The following is a 20,168-nucleotide window of genomic DNA, read 5'->3' as shown; positions in this document are numbered from 1 at the left end:
CGCGAAGCCCGCCCCAAGATCTGCAAGAGCGGGCGGCGTCCAGATCCTCTCGCTGCGGCTCCCCGGGGGCCGCCCTTCTGCCCGGCGCATCCGGGGACCCCTGGCGCTCGCGGGTCTCACCGCGGAGCCGGGGGGTCGGAAGCACCCGGCCCCACTCGCGGCGGGCGGAGTCCGGCGCGGGCCCTGGAGATCGGGTTGCCAGCGGCGTCTGCCAAGTGCTTTGTTTTCAGTAGCTGTTTGGGTGAAAGCAGTTCAGTCAGGAAGGGAGAATCTGGTGATAAGGAAAAGGGATTCTATAGCATTTTCCCCCCTGACACAAGTGCTTAGGTGAAGGCACTTAAGCGTTTGAGGGACTTTTAATGAAATAATTGAATTGGGGGAAGCATACAAATATGAAAGGTTTAAACTCAAAGAACACTCTTCATGCTTCATTGTCTAAAGAATGGGATAGAGAAAAAAGGACAGGACTGGATTCTGAAGTCTTAAAGGAAGAGCAAAGACTTAGGAAAACAGGGAGGGATTGGGGTGGTGCAGAGAATGAAAAGGAAGGAAAGAATTCTAGCCGGGATGACGAGGGTTAATCAGATTGGGCAAGTTTTATTTTGTTATGTAAAAACAGAAAATTTTATTTTTGAAAGGTAGCAGAATATACCACCCCAAAATATGCCTCTTTGGTATAAGGAGTATTTTAAACTGATTATTTTTGAGAAAGAGCAGGCTCAGAAGCTCTGAAAACGGAGTAGAGGTTACCCTTTTGTAAGGAAAATTTACATTTGTGTCTCCCTCTCTGTACCTGGAAGAGAAGGTTGATTAACTTGCAAGAGAATCTCAATGGAGAAGGCACTGACACCTGTGCAAAACCTCCATTTCCCCTTCAGCTTTCTTTTGTTTTTAGTTGAAGGTGGTATTTAAGGTGGTGGCTTTTGGAGTTACTCCATTTACTGAGGTATTCGTCTTAACGTGGCTTGTTTTTCTTTTGTTCATCTATTACAAGGGATTTCAGACAAGAACTAATAAGGTAGAGGGAAAATTATTTTTCCTCCCCTACATTTTGTTGTTAAAACTAAGAATCTAAAGTAAATTGAGGTCTTAGTATCTGATTGTATCAGCCCTTTATGAAAAGTGAAATTTGGAGGGTATGGGGGGAGGAAGTGGAGGATATTGAAAATAAAACTAGATAGTATCTTTTAAACTGTTCTGTGATGCTGTTTTCTGAAAAGTAAATTGATAACCTGATTGGCCCAGATATGCATCCAAAACCAAACCCTAGTGTTATGCTTCACTCACTCTGTGTTGAATCTTCAAATTGTCTAACACTTGACACGTTTACCATACCACAGCTCTGCAAAAGCTGGTGTTTGTGCGATAGTCCTCACAATAAAAAGGCTTCTGAAGCAGGTACTGTCATTCCCATCTTGTAGAACCCAAGTTTGTGTGCCTGGCGCACAGTGAACAAACTAAAATGGAGTTTGGAGCAGAGACAGGTTTATCACAGGGCCAAGCAAGGAGAACAGACCGCTCATGCTCAAAAGACTCAAAACACTCTGATGGCTTTCAGGGAGGAGTTTTTAAAGGCAACATTTGGGGTGAGGGCTGCTGGGTGTAGGGCTTTCTTCTGATTGGTTGGTGGTGACGTAACTGGGTGGTTGGTGTTCCAGGAATCTCAGTCTTCAACCTTCTGGTTCTGGCCAGTCTGGGCTCTCAGCAGCTAGTTACTAACTTCCACCTGGTTGGGAGCCTTAGTTCCCAGAGAACGGCTCAAAGATCTGTATCAGATTATTATGTATATCTTTTGAGGAGGAACTAGGACTCTGTTTTATTACTGCTTTTCCTTTGTTTCTGCATTCCCTCACTCCCCTAATTAATAACTGAATCTACAGTTTGGAACTCAGAGAAGGTCTAGGAGGCTGAAGCCTCTTTCCTACAAACAAGATAACGGGAGACACAGCAAGGCTTTTGTACCCAGGAGGGCCCCACGGGAACTTGCTTAGTTTCAACCTGAGAACAGAGTTCTGGAAGCACTAGGAACCCCTTTGGTTACTCAGCCTCCAGGCTCATCAGTCAAGTTCTGGATACAACAGTCCTGTACAGCTCTCATTTCTCTCCTCTCCACAGATAGGGACATTTTGCTTTTCTTTCATTTTAAAAGTCGCCACCGGCTAGTCTGCTCCTTGGGGCCCTTCTACCCCTAAGTCTGACTCAGTAGGGTTTGTTACTGAGACAGGAAAGAAGGGGACAGGGCACGGCCATTCAAAGAATGACACAGCAATTAACACCAAGATGGAGACAAATTCAACTCCCAGTAGGGCTTGAGGCCCAGGATGGAGGGAGATTTGACTTCTAGTAGACCTTGAGCGTCATTATACACTCTTTGTAATTTACTAACATGGTGAATGACACTCCCACAGGTGCCATGACAGTTCCGAGGCTGCCCGTGAAAGGTCCAAAAGTGGGCAGTGGCCCAATTCCTGGGAATTGCCACCCATTCCCCAAAGTAGTTGGAATAATCCTCCCACTTGTTAGTATATGAAGTTACCAGGCCCATGAAAACTAACAACCCCCACACCTCCTCTCCCTTCTGAGTGAGACGGCCCGCACTCTGTCTATGGAGTAACTACTTTTACTTTAAACTAAGCACCCAACCCCTACACGTTGTGGCCTTTCTCTTGCCTTCTGTAACAGCCTGCACTCTGTGTAAGGAGTATGTATCTCTGAATAAATCTACCTTTACTCAGCTGTGGCTTGCTCTTGACTTCTTTCCTGCATGCAGTCAAGGACCCACACTTGGAGGGGCACATCCCAGGGACTCAACAGAGACCTGAGACACGACCATCCTCTCGCCCCACATTTTTCCTGTGTCATAATCTCTCCTTTCTTGGTTAAAAACAAACTAAAAATCTACTCTGACAATTTGGTTGTGGGCACATGTTAAACTTTATTACAATCTTGCTACAGGAGCTAAGACCTTAAGTAAGCCAATTCAGATCTCTCCCATCAGAGACATTTATAGAGAAAAAGAGTATTGAGGGGTGCAGAATTTGCCACTCTAGAATGTATTTCTTTGGAATATTAAGCTGGTTATTTTCTAAGAAACAGCAGACATGTGAAAAACTCTAAATCAAGTAGGAGTTACCCTTTCTGTAAGGAACATTTACATTTATAAAGGAAATGTCCATTGGTGTCTCCCTGCAGTAAACCTTTCTTTGCTCCAAACCCCAACAGTTCGGTTTCTTTGGCCTCACTGCATCGGGTACACGATCTTGTGTTGGGCAACAACACCACAATCCTTGACCTATTTAGTTCCTGTTTTGTTTAGATAGTCACCAGAAGCCCTCTGAAGGATAGATCCCTCTCCATTATCATTTGCACCCTGGAGGGGACTATAGTTTTTGAGCATTTACTGTGTGTTGGCTCCTGTATTGGACACTTAACTTACATCAACTCTTCACAACAGCCCTGGCAGTGCCATAGGTTATTTGTACCAATTTTATGGATAAAGAGAGCTGAGATCACAGAGAAATTGAGCCATTTCCTTAAACTCTCGGTTCTTTCAACTACATTACAAGTTCTTATCTGTGGACCCAAAAAATGTTGCCTACCGTTTCAGTAAACAAAGAATGTTGCAGCCATCAAGCCATCAGCCACTGCAGCTGCCCCCGAAGGTGAGCCCAGAGGGGATTCAGGATGAAGAAAAACAGGATCCTGGCCCTAGGTAGTTAAGAATCACATCAAAAGAGTAATTTCAATAAGCTCAGACTCTTGCATCTTCCTGTACATAGAAAAGCACTAAAATCATTGACTTGAGATGTCTGGTTTTTTGTGATTAGCAGTAATCTTTTATGTTTGACTACATGTTTTTTACATTTTTTAAAACTCCTGTATACCTTGGCTCCTCCCTTACCTCTTTGGAACAGCCCTTCAGAGCTATCTGAGAGGCTGTCTCCTGGGCTATAGTTCTCAGTAAGGCCACCAAGTAAAACAATTCTCAACTTTTAGATTGTGCGTTTTTTTCAGTTGACATATCTTTTTGACATAGTCTTTTTTTTTTTTATTATATTGATGAAAGGGAATCTTTCTACATTTTCATTAATTTCTTGATTTGAATACTTTGAAATCCAATTTAGAGGTTCTGAAAGTTTCATTGACTTATTCAAGGCTAGTTACCTAGAAAGGGGAAGAACTCTGATTCAGGTCCAGGTCTTTTGACTCTGAAACTGGGATTGTTTTCGCTACACTAAAAAGGAATCAGGCTGCCTTGTGTCCTACAAGGCCTTATTTCCCTACCGTTTGAATGCAGGGACATGCTTCTTAGAACCTCAGTGTATTACTTTACTGTTGTCAAATGCAAGTTCCAGTGCCTGACACACAGTGAGGCCAACAAACCAAAATGCCAGAGTTTAGACCAGAGAACAGTTTATTACAAGCAAGGAGCGAGCTCTTGTTTTAAAAAAACCTGAATTCCCCTGCTGGTTTTTAGGGGAGAGTTTTAGGGCTGCAGACTGTATGACTTTCTTCTGATTGGTTGGTGGTGAGGTAACAGGGTGGTGTTCCAGGAATTTTGTGCTCAGCCTGAAGTTACCATCTTCCACCTGAATGGGGACTTTAGTTCCAAAAGAACTCAAAGATACTGTTCCTTCTGGAGGAACCAGGACCTTACCGCATAGTTGCACTGTTTTTTCTTGACTGCTCCTTCTTTGTTTCTGCATTCCCTCCCTTCCCTGATTAGCAACTGTTTGAATCTGCCCTTTTTGGAACTCAGGGAAAGTCTAGGAAGCTGAAGCCCCTTTTCTACAAACAAGAAACTGAGGACACAGAGAGGCTTTTGTACGCAGGAGGGCCCCACAGGGTCCTGCTCAGTTTTAAGACCATGTACTTTAAGATAATTTTTCTTCAGCATTAAAAACTTTTCTTATTTTTTAAAATGATTTTTTTCTTGATCATAGAAGTAATGCACGATTATTGTTCAACATTTTGAATATGAACAAAATGCAAACCTTCCATGGTTCTGCTCAGAAATGGCCATGATTAACATTTTAATGTATTTACCTTTGTTACTCCAAAAGGGAAAGGGAAAAGAGCCCAGTTCTTGTCATACCCAAAAGATAAGAATACAGACCAGAAATGATGCATTGTGTAGCAGAAGATTTTAAAGGATTTATTTAGAAAAGGAAAAGTATACCTCCAAGAATGGGAGGTGGGCTGATCCAAGGGAGGAAAAAAGCAGCGGTCTTTGCCCTTTTTTTTTTATACTCTCACTTAGAGGGGGTCTTTTGATTGATTGACAGCTTATGCCCCTGGAATGCTTAGTCACGTTTGTCCCCTTTGTGCATATCCTTACCCATGATGCACATAGAAAAACCCATGGTAGGGGGAGCTAAACTGCAATGTTAATTATATTGCAGTGAGCACTGGGTCACGTCCAATTGAGTCCTTGCTGCTGTGCAGTTGCGGCTGTTGGGTTCTAACCGGCTTCTTGCTGGCACTCATTTAGAAGAAGTAAAGTCCCTTTGTGCTGGAGGCTACATAATGCCATCTTCCAGACCATCCTCCCTCTCCTCCACCTACCTGCCCGGTGCCCCGACTTATCTGTCTGACACCTTGGGCCTTTGTTTCCAAAGCATAGGTATTTTAACAGGGTTGAAATTCTATTGTTTATACTTTTTTAGACTAAAAATATCTGCCATCAGCTAACTGGTTTACTTATTTTGCAACTAGCAGTGCTATTATGACTTGTATTGTTAAAAAAGAAATGACAGTCCCAAAATGGAGTCACTTCTACTAAGACACACGTCATTAAACCAAGACTTACTACCTAACCTAATTGCAGTTACAACCTCCTCTGGGAATGTATCCTTAACTGGCTAGTCTGGAATATTCCGGTCAGTGCCGATGAGGTATTCTGCCACATAGCTCCCTGCCATCCCAGGAGGTAGATTATCTAAAACTGAAACCATCCACTCTTTTCCCCTCTTCTGCCTCTAAATCCTTCCATTTTGTACAACTTCTTGCAACTCTTTTCTGTTTGCTAGGTGGGATCCATGAATCATTCAGTAAAGCCAATTAGATCCTTAAAATTAACTCCAGTGAATTTTGGTTTTTTTTTTTTTTTTTCAGTTTGAATTGACAAATTTTAGGTCGTCTTCCTAGAGTATAATTCAAAGTGAAAAACACCTTGGAAAGCCATATATGAACTTTATTGTAAACATTTTATGAATTACTTTGAGTATTTCATGAGTTTTTTATTTTTTATTAAAAAAAAAATGCCACAGTTTTCCTGTTGTCCCCCCACCCCACCCCCGGATTTCCCCTTTGGGACCGTTAATAAGAAAGATGGTACTAATTTCCCCATGGGGATGCAGCTGGCTGGTATTAATGTTCAGAGATGTTGGTGATTATTAGGGACACAAGTTTAAACTCTGGTTACCTAAACAGCAAAAGTCAGCCAGGAAGGAGCTCTTTGTAGTTTGTACGCCACACCTCACTGCATCGCAGGTCGAATAGCTCTGCTTTTGTCTACCATCTGCTGGCCAGCTGAGACATGCAGAGAGAAACTGCCTCTTCATTTTTTTCTTTTTCAGTTTCTGCTGTATTTAAGATAGTCTTTCCTGCTCATTCTGTTTGAACACTTTCCTAAGACTCTATTCCAGAAAAAAAATATCATGGAGAGATAGCAAGTGAGTTTATTTGAAACCCTGTGGAGTGCTTACAGTACTAGGGTAGTGGGGTTCTTCCACCAGATGACTTGTACGTACCTCATTTTAAAAGGTTTTTCCCTGTTAATAAGCAAAGAAGCATTTTCTAAATACAGTACTTAATAGTCGTTTGCAACATTATTAAAACCATTTTTACTGTGGTTTTTAAAAAAATCTTGTCTTTTCTTGGAGACCTAATTTGCTACCATAGCTTTGAATTATCTGTGACATCTCCCCCGAAATTACAGCCCGTTGGTATTAGGGATGAGGAAAAGGAAACCTGTGCTTTTGCTTTATTTGTATGGATTGCATTTCTGTTTTGTTTTTTTTTTTTCCATAATAAAGGTGCTTTTAGAATTAGCAACAAAAATTACAATGCTCCTATTCCTTACTGCTTAGCTCTAGTGAACCTGAGTTTGACAAGGAAGCTTTCATTTGCTAAACTTAGCTCTGAAGGAAACACCTGCAACTAAGATAAAACTGTTGTTCATGGGTGAAAGAACAGGTATTTCATGATGCTCCAGCAGAGAGCCCTGCACAGCTGCGTCTTCTCCTTCCTGCCTTCTGAGTCCTCTCCTTATAGCTCTGCTGGGCACTGTCCCTCTGCCAGTCTGTCTATGCCTTTTTTCTTTCTTGTGTCCCTACATCCTGTCACCCCAACCTGTCATTCTCTGGACCCCTTCTAGCCACTTGCTGATGGAGGAAACTTAGCTACGAACCAGCCAGAATAGAACAGAAAAACTCTACCTTCCGAGCAGTTTCAGTTTCTGTTCATTGGGAAAATGCAAAATGACACAAAATTACTCTGAGTTCAGTACTTTTAAACAAGCTTGTATTTTATTTATCACTATAGCATCCACAAACTTCCAAAAAAAAAATAGTTCATAGACATGTGAAGCATTCTAGTCTACAGTCGATGCTCAGGGCACAGAGGAATAGAGTAATTGTGCAGCCACAGAGCATTTAGGTAATATTATTCACGTCTCTAGAACAAAAGTTACTTCCTGGTTACTATCTGGTTGATGAAGTTGGAGCACTCCGGGGTGAGCTATCCACAGGCCGGAGGCAGAGAGAACTGGTCAGCAGCCAAAGGGACTTGGGTAATAATAGAAGTGGGAAGCAAAGAGAAATAGCTTGTAGGAATGGAATTCTCCACAGTGGTGGAGGGGGTTAGCATGGAAAAGGCCAGGTCTTAATTGCTCTACTGTAGTTGTCCATTCAGGGGAAGGGCCTTAGTTTTTTGACTCTCAGTTTGGGGACTAGAAGGATCCCCGTTGCCCCAGCAGCTTAATAGTACAGATAGAGACATCAGGGTGGTCAAGGTCTCAGGCAGTTGGATGGTTGAAAGTCCCCTTTCATCCCCTCCTCCTCCACCCTGAGTGCAGTGGCTAGATCAGCTCCCTTTCACTGGCAAGGGCCTTGGCCACCTGGTTCTTGGGAGAGTCAAAATAGCACAAAGAGGGCCAAACTCATGGATTCTTGATTCTTGCATGAAACCAATGTCCTCTGAATCAAAAAAGGACCCCATAGAAGTTAAATGAGTCACTCACTTCCAAGTTAATTATTTATACTAGTCAAGGATAGCGTCTATAGTAAAAGATGATCCTCTAGAGACTGCAGCCCCCAGCACCCCGACTCCTAATACAACACAACGTACAAAAACATCCAAGGGATGCCCGTGAAAAGTGCTCTGGTAGACACAGCAGAAAGCCTGGGTCAAATGAGAGAAAAATTCAAGAACTTCCTCAGAATTTCCCCATGTTTTGTAAAATCTTAAAATTAACACAGAGTAAAGGAAAATCTTTTAGATTAAAAAGAAAATCCTCAGGTGTCTCTGATCTGGCCAGTGGGTTCCCTCTAGCAGTGCTTACAAATTGCAGGTCATAATCCATTAATGGATTGTGAGATCTTTTTAAAAGAGGAAAGGAAAGAGAAAAATACTAGTGTGCATTGCATGTAGAAAGGATAGTACTTCATGAAATTTTTTTTAAAGTAATATTTTCAAGTACAAGTGTGTGACAGTTTGCAGTGTGAATTGTATTTATTGTGACTCACAACAAAAAGTTTAAAATGGATTTCATAAAGGGTTAACTCCTACAGTTCTGTCCTAGGGCAGTTTTAAGCATCCTGTTCAAACTTTGCTTTGGGTAGACGCTCACATCATCATTTTACTTTTTAAGATGGTTTATTTTTTCAAGATTGAATACTGAGGATCAGACCTAGCTCGGCTTTACCTGTAGATCATTTATTGAAACTAAAAATGTATTCTATAAAGAAAGACTAATGACTGTTATCTACTAGATTAGTCTTAAAGATCTTATTTTGGATTCTGTTTTTTATTTATTTACTTTTATTTAGTTTTTTTTAATAATTTTACTTATTTTATATATAATATAAATTTAAATTTATTTGTTTTCATGAAATTGAATTGTTCCTTGGAATTACATGATACCAGTTGAAGTATCTTTGAAATGATGACAGGGACCATTAAAACCCATATTTTCACTTTACCATGTCTATTATAAAAAAAAATTGCAAAGATACTAACAGGACAACTGAAATAAGATCACTGCCTGAACTTAACTTGCATTTTTGATAAAAGTAGATAGTCTGGAGGACCTGCCAGGCCAAATTTGGCACTTCTTAAAGTATCATCGAACCTTCCAAAATCCTAAACGAGCTTTTAAAAAGCTCTGCATTAGCCCTATTTTCTGCCGTCAGATTCTGCCCACATCTTCCACTGCTCCTCATATCAGCATATCAAGAGGCCATGAACAATACCTACCTTGGGAGCACTCAGAGTTCCCTGGTACAAACAGATTGAAAAGAGGAGTAACATTAAAATAAGTTTTTTGATTAAATCTATTTTGGGAAATGATATTGACTTCATACATGGATTAAGTTAGAAAAGTATGAACATCAACATTTAAAACATCTTTTTACACTTGATCTTAGCCAAAAGGCCGAGAAGCGATTAAAACATCTTTTTAAGATAATTCACTTCTTAATTATAAGGAAAGGCACTACTTCAATAAACATTTCTACTTTGATAGCCTACTTCTTATATTTACAGTGAATTAATAGTATAGTCAATACGGCTAGTGATTCGCTCTTGATGGAACAACTCAGCTTCTCAGATGCTGTTTATGGGTCCCATGGTTCCTGCTGGCGGGTTTAAGACCCTCTACGACTGTGGTTGTAAAAATTGACCTCTAGAGGGCCTATCCAACACTAGTTTATTTTCTATTATTTTTAGTATATGTGCTGCTAAAGTGAGCACTATTTTCTATTATTTTTAGATTTTAAAATCCTTCCATGTCTATTGTCTTTCAGCTATTTTACTAAGCATAAAGTCTGGCATATAAAAAATGTCTTATCAATAACTGTTGAATGAAAGAAAATTATGTTTTAACTCAGAAAATGACTGACAAAAGAATGGGCTACCATTCCAGCTCTGCTGAGAATGAATCAAGGCTGGAGACAAGGGTCAGGACTGGGAGGCAGAGTCTTGAAACTTTTTTGAGGAGTTGAACTGATATCTGTAGTGGAAACCTACTAAAGGTGTTAAGCAAGTAAGTGATGTGGTTAGAAAGTATGGTTTAGAAGGTCACTCTGGGTCTTGTGTGGAGGATGGAGCAGATGAATGGATGAGGCAGAGAGACACTGGTTAAGAGGTCACTGAGATCCAAATACGAGGAGACGGTGGTCTAAACTAGGAAAAATAGCAGGAGAGGAGAGAAGACATTCAGTGACCTTTGTAAGGCTGAGCTACGGTGATTGCTTGGAGCGGGTGAGCAGGAGGGAAGAGTCACAAATGAGGCCCAGGTTTCTGGCGGGGATGCTAGGGAGGATGGTCACACGATCACATGGAGAGAACTTAGCAAGAAGGGTGCCAGTTCCATTTTGGACATCTTAGATTTGAGCCTCCTCTTATTGAAGAGTCCAACAAAGGGGCAATTTTAAATATAGGTCTGAGGATTAAAATTGAAATGTGTGTTTTTGAATTTTAATCCAGATCTGTGTTTTTTCTACAAGTTATTGTTACAGATACTAAAAAATCAAGGTAAAGGTTGAATACGCCTTAGATCAAAGGCTTGTTCTTTCTTGATTTTCTTAGAGTTTGATATACTGTTGCTTCATTTATAGCCAAATAGGTATAAGTTATTTAAATTTTCTCCTGATATTTAAACACTGTTAATATTATTTTGGGAACTAGAGTTATTTAATGTATTAGGAAGGAAAAAGGAATGATCTTTGTTGACTTTCTTCTCCAAGTGAAGCACATTAGAAGACTGCTCCTATTGATTCTTGTGTAAGAAAAGGTATTTTAAATACCCCAGCATTTCAGCCTTCTTAAGCCCATGCAGCAGAAACTCTGAACTTCAAGTCCCCCTCTTCCTATTCATGAAAGGAGGGCATTTGAAGGGATATTTGGTGAGGCTGCTTAGAGCAGAAGTTGATAGGGTAGACTACTGGGTCAGACTCCAGGCCCTGTGTCTTACTAGTAATATGACCTTTTTTGAGGGGGGGGATTTTTTTTACTAATTTATTGGAGATCTTATATACATTACAAATATTTCCATCCCTTAGGGTGTCTAGTAATACGATCTTGACCAAGTTATTTCATCTCTTTGGCCTCAGCTGCCTCATGTAAAACAGGCATGATTAACAGTACCTACCTCTTGGGTTTATGAGGGAGGATAAGTTATGTAAAAACACTTAGGAGCAGTGCGTGGCATACTGAGTGCACTCAACATCTATTAGTATTAAATGATGCTGTTAAAGACAGTGTTTTCTTTCTCCTAAACTCAACATCACTACAGATTAAAAATCTTGGAAATACATTATTTTAGATCAAGTTTTCCAGTCAGAAACAAGATTTCACATACAGGATATAACATCTAATGCTGGCCCTTTCTGAGAACTCCAGCAGGTTGTGTAAAAGTCATCATAGAGTGAAATCTTACTAAGCAAGTAAGGCTGCAAAAATGGACAGTTAGGAAAAGAATTTTCAGACGGCTAGGAATTAGGGCCAGAGCAGCAAGAATCAGTATCTTAAGTTTGCTGAAATAACAGTTTTATAGTCCAAATAGGCCCAAAATATGCAGGGATAACAGAGTTTTAAAAAATGAAAGTAAAAATGTAAATCCAACTCAGAGTGATTTATCCTCATTTCCATAAAATGAGAGCTGGTTAATCAGGACAAACACATTTTACCAAAAGAACCCAATAGGGCCAATGAAGCCACTGTACACGTGTATGGTAGACAACCTGGCACACAGGAAAGACCAGGCTTCCTTTTCACCAGAGAGACCATTCTGCTTCCAGAAAGATTAGTTATGAATATGCCTGAAATTAAATGAGAGCCCTACCAAATCACGAGCTTATGACGTAGGCTTTTAAATCGGCAGTTAACATTCTTGAACGTGGTGGTTTAACAATGGTTATAAATGATGTACTGCTTAAAGGAAAACATAATACTGAATAAAATACTTGATGACAAATTACATCCAGTCTGTATAAGTTGAACGCATACCATACTTTAATCAAGACAGTTCAGCCGTTTTTCTCAAGTGTGTTTCAAACAGTTAGCATATAACCCGTATATAACAATATTGCTGTGTTTTAGGTCATTTTATATTGAAGGGTCCAAAATATATCATGTTCACAAAATATCACTGTCCATGAATGTCAACCAGTTTTTGATTTATAGTCCTTCAGAAACACGCTACCCTGGTCATACACACTAATCTAATCTACATCACTGAAAATAACCAAAGATGACAGTTCACAGAGTCTCACCCCCATATAGAAGTTCTAATTGCCCTAGAAACCTGCGGGTCAAGTTCTCAACCTTTGAAAATAAGCAGAAATGTTCCAGAGCAGTCACTGTAGCCATGTATTTGGGCTTTGTATTTATACAATATTTTGTATATTTATATATATTTATAGCATTAGATTTGAGACCTGAAGGTGGCCACACATATTGCAGGAAGCTAAGTTCCATGTCAAAAATAAAATGCAAAAGGAACTGAAGAGGTTTTGTAATTCCAATAGCACAGATTTCAGAAATTGAGCGCTTAGACATAACTCCTACATCTCTCTTTAACTGAGAGGTCATTGCCATGCTTACAGCTTTGAGGCAGTAGTCTATATATCAATGTGTGATTAATCAGAGTGCATTTACTACCATGAACTTGGGTCCTAGACCATAGCATGAACTTTGCCCTCCCCCCAAAGAATCATTTGCTCTTGAATTAATAGGCTTTTAAGGCACATTTGAACAAAAACCCATCATAGACCCAGCTTAAAAATGGAAGCTCCACCTGCTTACAATAATATATCTACCTAAGTAATGGGTGATGTACCAGACAGGCAAATGCCTCTATTTTGATGATAAACTCGTTTTAGAAAAGTGATTCTTTATTTGCTTATTCAGAAAGAAACATTGTGTAAAAAGTATCAAAAGAATTAGGTTTATAAGAATAACCTACAGTTACCATGTCGGCAAAGGTCCAACAGGTTATATAGGTCTGGAAATTAGGAAAAAGACTTCCCTGGAGCCCTGGGTTCCTACGCAGCCGTGTTTTTGTGTAGGAATCATGGGGAAGGGAGTCAGGGCACCTTCGTGATTTTTAGAAATTTCCTTCCAAAATGCATAGACCCTTGGGAGGGCTCATACGTTAAACCCCAATTAGCTACCATCTTAAATTGCAGTTACCAGCCTCAAAAGGATAGGATTTGGGGAGGTGGAAAGAAGCCACAGAGAGCAGTGGGATCGTTTCAAGGACAAGTTGCTTTAGGAACTTGATACATTTTTGCTAGGATCAGCTTTGATACCCCTGTGAGGCTCTACTTAAAAAAAATTTTTTTTCCTAATACCTGCCAACATGCTTTAGGGCACTAACCTTTGGGATGGACCTAGAATTATCTGCTTGGAATGGTTTGGGATGAGGGTAGACATAAAATCTCTTAACTTGCTGTTGGTCTAAAGTAAACATAAATGGAGGAACTTCAGAGAAACAGACACAGAGCTAAGTGTAACGCCTCACCCAGCCATCCTTTCCCACTGACCTTTAGGGGTTTTCAGGATGGCTTTTTAGCCGTGCAGAGTATGCCGCTAACAAGATAAGCTCTAGTTCAATCACAAAGTGGGAAGAGGCAGAAGCCACAAGGCACACTGTCACTGACAAAGAGATTCAGAGGTGACAAATGCACCCACCAGGACTCAGCTCTATGGTGGTGGAGATATGAGATGCAGCCTGTAGTCGTGGGGCAATGAAAAAAACTGGTCCTAAACAAACATTCTAAATGGTGCACACGAAGAGGCCCATTATCAGAGGCCAAACACACATAATTGTAAGGGATATATTTTTAAACCTGCAGTTGCCAATCACCTACATTGGGGAGACCACGTGGCCTCTGGTGTGACATCAGCCTGGGCGGCAGGTACAGAAAAGCTTCCAGAAACCCTGCAATTTAGCGACACTCTGATTTCTCTCCAGTGATCGGCACCATTTTGGAAATCTGGTCCCAAAGGTTCTAAAGAACAGTAACGCAGTAAAAAGAAATAACCTCTTTGTATAAAATGATGAGACAGGTGTGTTGAGGTAAAGAGCTCTGTAAAAAATGTTGAGTAGGGAAGCACTGCCATGGCTGGAGAAATTTGGAGATAAGTTTGGTGCTAATACTATTCTACAAAATTTCTATTTATTCCAGTTATAAACAGGGGACAGTTCTTATTGCTCCTGGAGCTTTCCGCCCCAATCTGAAAAATGTTCCTCCATTGAAAAATGATTTTTCTCAACAATTGGTAGCAAAGATTCCCAAATTTATAGAAAGTCACTGCCAATGCATCACTTTCTGATGAATTTCCAACTGCCCTATAGCTATGGACTCAGTATGCATGTCCTAGACATCAAGTACAGAAAAAAGCTTAGAAAAGTTGTTTTTATCAAAGTGTAGTTCAATGAGGGAAAAAACCATGAAAAAGTGCAAAATATATACAGTTCCTGGCAGTTCTCACACAGGATTTTTCTGACTGCGGACCATAAAAGTTTACATTTGTGTAATGAAATTACAGTGGATTTCACTCCATTGTTAATATACAAGTTTTTGCTTCAAAGTGCTTACTTTATTTAAAAAAGAGAGGATCAAGAGGGTGGCAGGATTTTTTTTTTTTTTTACAACAAATATATGTCATATGTCCCAATCTCCTTCTTTCTCTTCCTTTAGAGCAACACAGCGCAGCAGCCTCATTGAAACGTCTAATTTCAAAAGATGTTCCTGAAACCTCACCTACAGCAGCACCCTAGGCGTCCCATTGGGGGTGGCTCCTTTTTTCTTCTGTAGCCGATTCTGAACCTTTCGTGATTTCACCACTTTCATTCTCACCTCAAAAACTTCATGGATGGCTTTCCGGAAACAATGAAAATTATAATCAATAAGCCCTAGAGAAGAAAATAAAAATATTTAGAAATATCACCTAGATTTTTTTTTTTTTGGTCAGCCATAGCGAGGATACGCCAGTAGGGGGCAGTAGAGGAATGGGCGTAGCATAAGGTCCACAGATTTCCCTAGGTCTGCAGCTGGGCGTCAGGAACTGCAGTAAACCTCTAGCAATTACAGGCAAAGTTTCGTAAATATACATTTTTACCAAAGAAAGGTTCCAGAGTATATACATTTTCAAAGGTGTCTATGACCCAAAAGATATGAAGAACAAATTGAACTGCCCTTTTAAAATCATTTAGAATTAAAGATTTCTTACAATTAAGATATGTCTTCAGTGAAGTATTATTTTTCCCCAAAAGGCAGTATTAAGTTGACTCTGAATGGAGGCAGATCCTGACTTGGAGTGTAGCTGAGATCTCAAAGTCATGGACTCAATCAATCAATCTTTACTGAATAGATATTCAGGAAATATTTAAGCCACTGTCTTATGGAAAAAACAAAGTCCTCGATTTTAGAGTGCTTATTGTCACCTCAGGTCAACTCTGAGGTCAGGAATCCAACAACCAATGACACTCTCAGTTTGTTAACATTAAGTAAATTTTAATGGAGAATTAGTAGGGGAGAATCTTGTGTTTTCAGAAATTAAACAGTGGTTCAAAAATAGAATAAACGATAATCCAAGCCTTGAGTGCCTTTCTCATCATCACCACTAGTTTGTAAAGGTGTTGAGAGCAGCTTTAAGTTTATATCAGTTAGATAAGGTGACGGTCCATTCGTTATCTTTAAACTTATAAAAATAATTACCCAAAAAGTTATTTCCCTCCACTCAGGTGATTCCAGAGTCCCAGTTAAAAAAAAAAAAAAAAAGAATTGGGATTCCAGCCAAGAAGAGAAATTCTTCAAAGCAGTCATAAAACTAACTGCAAGTGCAGTGGAGGGAACACCAGCGCAGCTTCCAGGAGCAGGAAACAGTCTGAATGGCGCCCTCTGCTGCTTCTGCAGTGATAGTGACCACAGTCAACAGGGAGAAGGGAGTAAGAAATAAGCCAGCCCAGGTATGAGCATCTCTTCTCTGCCTGAGGCTTTCTTTGGCACCAGAGGGCTTCCTCCACCACACAGACAGGTACCAGGCTATGGGCATAAAAGTTTCTGACAGCACTCCTCACACAGTGGGGCGTGGGAGTCGGTGGACAAATGCAGTCTTGCAAGCTCAACTAGGGTGATGCTGAGTTTCTTGCGTGCAGCTTCTCAGAGACTCCCCCAGCAGGATGGCTTTTCTACCTTCCTTGCTGATTTCCCCAATTCTTCACTTTTATTTCTTGGAACCATCTTCCATATAAAGCATGCAATTAAAAAAAAAAAAAGAAACAAGGAGCAAAGAAATGATTTTATGTAGTGGGAGTTTGGATAAGAGATTCAAGAACAACCTCAAATTTTTCTGCTTATGTGTGCAATCAAGTACCTTATGAATAAAGCTTAGCTAAATAGGCCTTTGGCTCAATGAGGACTCAACTTGGGAAATTTCAGAGACAGCCTACTGATGACTCCTAAAAAATCTTAACTTACTCGTCTTTGCACATTTAAAATGTAAGAGTAATCTTGTTTCCTTTGGAGTTTTGAAAGTGAAAATTCACAACTGAGGTGTTTAAAGGATGTAAGCGTGCCTACAAAGAGTTTGCTGTTTATTCCAACTTTCATAAAAGGCAGTTGAAAATACAAGAACAGAGACATGACTAGAATAAGCATGACCTTCAGCATCACACACAGTCCTTCTCTTGCTCAGTGGTTCTCAATCGTAGCTGCACAATAAAAGCATCCAGGGAACTTTTTAAAAATTAACAAGCCCCAAGCCCCTCTCCCAAGAACCTATTCTAATTGGTGGCGGGCTCAGATGTCCCTATTTTTTAGCCACCTCCCTCCCCAAGGTGCCTGTGATGTGCAGTGAAGGCCAAGAATCCCACCTCTGCTTTTACTCCTTTATGCCAAAGCAGTCTCAGAAATCACCCACAAAAACGCAGGAGACCAACAGGAGGATAGGCTAACCAGTAAGTGTTGATATCAGCACCAACAGCCCTCAACACTTGAGATTAAAGCAACAAAACAGATCGAACTACTCCCTGTGTATGCAAAGCATTTAAGTTCTTTTTAAAGCTCGGGTGGCCAACTCACCCCATTTGCCTGGGACTTCCCCAGTTTGGGCACTGGAGGTCCCCTCTGTCCCAGGCAAATGGAGACAGTTGGTCACCCTAAAAAGCAAACAAGTTTAACATGATGGGGTTAAACCTTGTCTACCTATTTGTTTATATCTCTTAGTTATAACATTAAAATGAATACCCAGGTTCCTAGTTAGTTTATAAATTCTACAAAATCTGCCCATCCTCAGAGATGATCCTACCAAGGTGATTTAGCAATAATTTAACAGAGACCCACATGATAAATTTCCTGCTTGAATTTACTCCTGCAACCGTAGATGGATGTGAAAATTAGTGGGCAAAAGTGTGAGGAGAAAGAAGATTTACATAGTTTGAAAGTATCTATTCACTACGAAGGGAAAGATCGGAACTTTGCAGGGGAAAGACCTGGTAGACACTACCTTAACTAAATCAGTGTCAGCATCATTGTAATAAGACCTCATGGACCTCTTGATACAACACACTGAGAAGGACAGATCATCATTCTGGGGTGGCATTCTTGCCAAATTGCATGATCTGATTCCAACTGTGTGGAAACATCAGGCAAACTCAATTTGGGGGACACTGTCCAAAATAACTGATGAACACACTTCAAAACTGTCAAGGTGATGAAAGACTGTCCCCGATTAGAGAAGACTAGGAGAAATAACAACTAAACCAATTTGGGATCCTGGAACAGAAAAAAAAAAAGGTATTTTTGGAAAAACTGGTGAAATTAGAATATGGTCTGTAAGCTTCATTAATAAGTGTTCTACCAATGTTAGCCCCTAGTTTTGGTAACTGTACTACAGTATGTAAGATGTTACCAGTTGGGGAAACTAGATGAGGAGTATATATAAACTCTATACTATTTTGGCAACTTTTCTGTTAAGTCTAAAATTAATTCAAAATAAACAAGCTGTCAAGGCTGATTCTAATGTACCCTAAATTTTAGGATCTGTTACCACCCTTGAAGGTTTGGGGATTATAGTTGTACTATATGCATTACTTTTATTTTCCTTAGGTCTAAAATCAACATGAAATATTAATCCCCAAATATAAATTCTGCAAATATTTTTAACCAAGGGAGTATATGTATAATGATTTACAACACAGTCCACACAACTGATTCTATATAGGGAGAAGCCTAGAAATCTTTAGCCCCGACTGTCAGACACTGGTGGTGTGACCTTGGGAGAAAGTCATTTCTATTTCCTGGGTCCAGGTAAAGTCATCTGTAATTGAGAGGGTGAAACAAGGGATGGTCCTGTCCAGCTTCAAAATTCCATGAACTTATTAATATCTGTCCTGACTTTCAGCAAGATGAAAATAAGAAGTAAAAGGTTAACACCACTTAATTAAAAGTTTTGAGGGCCAAGGACACAAAAGGCAATTTGGTTGGTCAGAGTCAGTAAATACAGAAAAAATACACAACTTCATTAAAACGCAGAAAAAAGGTAAATTTGTTTTCAATTATCATTTTAATGCTAATGTCCAATATTAATAAGAATATAGCAAAATGGACACATGCATATTCTCAGTAGCATAAAACCATAAAATCGTTCTGAATGACATTTTGGTAATATGCACCAGAAGCCACCAAAATGCATTGAACTAAGTCATTCCATTTGTTGAAGTTTTTCCTGAGGAAATAACCAAAGATGTACACAAATATTTAGTGCAAAGAAGGTCATTATAGATTATTAACAGCATCAAAATCTAGAAACAACACACATTTCTAACAATAAAAGAAACTAATTAAAATGATGTGGTTAAAAAAAATTAGTGAATTGGAAAAACGTCTATAATAATTTAAGTGAAAGTCATAAAGTAGTATTTATCATATAATCTCATATAGAAAGAGATCTAGAGATCCATGAAAAAGACTAAGAGATATGTGAGTGAGACGCTTATCAATAATTATGTCTTGTTGCTTATTATTTTTAAACTTTGTAAATAAAAGCTATTACTTTTGTAACAAAAAGAAATAGTAAAAAATCTAAATTAAGCTTTCATGCTCAATGAATTAAGAAAGTGTTCACAATATAAATAAGTGAAAACAGTAGGATAAAAAACTACATAGCGGGGTGGGTACAGCTCAGTGGTAGAGTTGATGCTTTCCATGCACGAGGTCTTGGGTTCAATCCCCAGTACCTTCTCTAAAAAAAAAAATAAATAAATAAACCTAGTTACCTCCCCTCCCTGCCAAAATAAAAATAAATAATACAATTTTTAAAAACTGTATAGACAATATAGCACCACTTTTGTTGGAAGGAAGAAGAGGAGGGATGAAGGAAGGGAGGAGGAGGAGAAGGGGGAGGGAGGGAGAAAAGGAAGGAGATAAAAAATCCCAGAAAGTTAACATGGGGCTTGCTCTAGATGGTAGAACTGAGCGATTTTATTTTGTTCTTTATACTTTCCTAAGTTTTCAAAGTATTTTTATAGGGAACTTGTATTGCTTATAAGGAAAAAAAAGCTATTCCAGAAAAATGTTACTACTGCCACTTTATTGGGAATTCAGGGTAAATCATCCCCTAATTACTAGCAAAAATCCCTAGCTACATCATTAAGCTGGTATTTCCCAGTTTAGATAGTAAGGGGAATATGAGTATCTTTATGAGGTTAATTGCTTTTGTTTTAAAATAAAACTAAATTTGGCAATGTTATTAAGTATATTCATGTCTTCCCTTTTTGGGAATCACGATGCCATCTCTGTGGGTTTAGGACTAAAGAATGTACAAGGGCTGAACAGAAGTGAAATACTGTCTAGCTTTAAGGGTGTATGAGCTTCCTCCTTTCTACGGGAGGACAAGTGGTCACAAGGTCCCTAAGACCTTCTACAGGTGTGGACCGA

At 39.6% G+C, this 20,168-nt stretch overlaps 1 protein-coding gene across 3 annotated transcripts in view; it reads right to left on the bottom strand.

Annotated features, from left to right (window-relative positions):
* Nucleotides 1-12,212: 12,212 nt before the first annotated feature.
* RRAGD (Ras related GTP binding D) overlaps nucleotides 12,213-20,168 on the bottom strand; it is a 35,766-nt gene continuing 27,810 nt past the window's right edge. For 2 of the 3 annotated variants that reach the window (XM_064486864.1, XM_064486865.1), the window contains exon 7: nucleotides 15,985-19,473. In XM_064486864.1, coding sequence (XP_064342934.1) covers nucleotides 19,319-19,473 — 155 coding nt within the window. In that variant the 3' untranslated portion in view covers nucleotides 15,985-19,318. Of the gene's footprint in view, nucleotides 15,143-15,984; nucleotides 19,474-20,168 lie in introns of those variants that run through there. The other variant, XM_031456031.2, reaches the window with a different exon arrangement.

The sequence above is a fragment of the Camelus dromedarius genome, chromosome 6 (genome assembly GCF_036321535.1).
Source record: "Camelus dromedarius isolate mCamDro1 chromosome 6, mCamDro1.pat, whole genome shotgun sequence".
Lineage (NCBI taxonomy): Eukaryota > Metazoa > Chordata > Mammalia > Artiodactyla > Camelidae > Camelus > Camelus dromedarius.
The sequence above is the reverse complement of the archived record's forward strand: the minus strand, read 5'-3'. Positions and strand labels throughout refer to the sequence as shown.